General features: G+C 58.8%; 1 protein-coding gene across 1 annotated transcript in view; it reads left to right on the top strand.

Moving 5' to 3' along the window:
* Window positions 1-1,124, top strand: part of AP1B1 (adaptor-related protein complex 1, beta 1 subunit) — a 16,251-nt gene extending 15,127 nt beyond the window's left edge. Inside the window, exons 16-18 of the mRNA XM_010015676.1 lie at window positions 1-136; window positions 565-694; window positions 987-1,124. The exon at window positions 1-136 is cut by the window's left edge and continues 8 nt beyond it. Coding sequence (XP_010013978.1) covers window positions 1-136; window positions 565-694; window positions 987-1,124 — 404 coding nt within the window. The remainder of the gene's footprint in view (window positions 137-564; window positions 695-986) is intronic.
* The last annotated feature ends 300 nt before the right edge of the window (window positions 1,125-1,424 follow it).

Genomic DNA, 1,424 nt, shown 5'->3' with positions numbered 1-1,424 from the left:
CTGCCATGAAGGCCAAGGGGCTGGAGATCTCGGGCACCTTCAGCCGGCAGGTGGGCTCCATCTCCATGGACCTGGTGCTGACCAACAAAGCCCTGCAGGTCATGTCCGACTTCGCCATCCAGTTCAACCGCAATAGGTGAGGAACCTCAGCAGCCAGGACGCTGCCTCAGCTCCCAGACAGGGAATAGGGTGGGATGAAGGGCTGGGAACAGCCTCGCGTGATGACCCTCCTCTCTCTGATGGCTCTGGTGGTGATGAGCATCAAACCAAAGCCTCTAAGAAGTTGGCTGAAGAGGCTGTTCTCAAAGCACTGTCCCATGAGTTGTCCTCCTGAGGAACCTCAAAAGGACCCCACAAGGGATGGTGCTGAGGGAGGGGTGCAGGGGTGCTCACCATGAGTGTAAGTCTGTTTGGGAGGAAGGGGTTTTGGGGCTGCCTGGTACTGCCCTGGGGCAGGCAGGAGCAGCCTGGTCCTGGTCATCCAGCACAGAGAGTGCTGATGTGGGCTCGGAGCAGGTTCCTTGTGCTCACCCCCTGCCCTCCTCTGTTGTCCCCCACCTCCAGCTTCGGCCTGGCCCCAGCAGCTCCTCTCCAGGTCCATGCTCCTCTCGCCCCCAACCAGTCCGTGGAGATCTCCCTTCCCCTGAACACGGTCGGCTCCGTCATGAAGATGGACCCACTGAACAACCTCCAGGTAGGGAATGGAGCTGGGAGCTGGGAACGGGGCCCTGGGTGAATGCTCCCTTGGAAGGGGCGTGTGGAGCAGGAACCAGATGAGGAGAAAGAGCTCATCAATGCCCAGCTCATCATCTCTGCTCTCGGAGCTCAGCCTGGCTCTGGTTTGACACCATCTCTATGGACGGTGATCCTTCTCTTGTCTTGGATGCAGCCTGGCTCAAGAGGGATGGGGTGGGGTGGGACGGGGTGGGGTGGGATGCTCTCTAGGTTGGAGGAGGTGTTGATGTCTCCCTGTCCTTCCATCCCAGGTCGCGGTGAAAAACAACATCGATGTCTTCTACTTCAGCACCTTGTACCCGCTGCACATCCTCTTCGTGGAGGATGGGAAGATGGGTGAGTTGGAGCTGTGTCTGGAGGTGCCATCCCAGCCCCTGAAACCCTCCTGACCACGTTCCCAGCCCTGGGAATGGTGCAGGGACCAGATGCTGCAGGCAGCCTGGGGCCGGCAGGGCCCATGGCAGCACGGCCATACTGTGGTACCTTCTGACTCCTCACTGCCAGGGAGAGCTCTGGCTTTGCTTTGGCACATCTGGCTGGTGACTGGTCACTGGTGGTGTTCCTCAGGGCTCAATGTTAAGGCCAGTGTTTAGTATCTTCAGTGATGATCTGGATGAGGGGATCGAGGTATCCTCAGTAAATCTGCAGATGATACCAAGTTGATCTGCTGGAGGGCAGGAGGCTCTGCA

This window comes from Nestor notabilis, unplaced genomic scaffold, assembly GCF_000696875.1.
Source record: "Nestor notabilis isolate BGI_N333 unplaced genomic scaffold, ASM69687v1 scaffold20365, whole genome shotgun sequence".
Classification (NCBI taxonomy): domain Eukaryota; kingdom Metazoa; phylum Chordata; class Aves; order Psittaciformes; family Psittacidae; genus Nestor; species Nestor notabilis.
The sequence above is the reverse complement of the archived record's forward strand: the minus strand, read 5'-3'. Positions and strand labels throughout refer to the sequence as shown.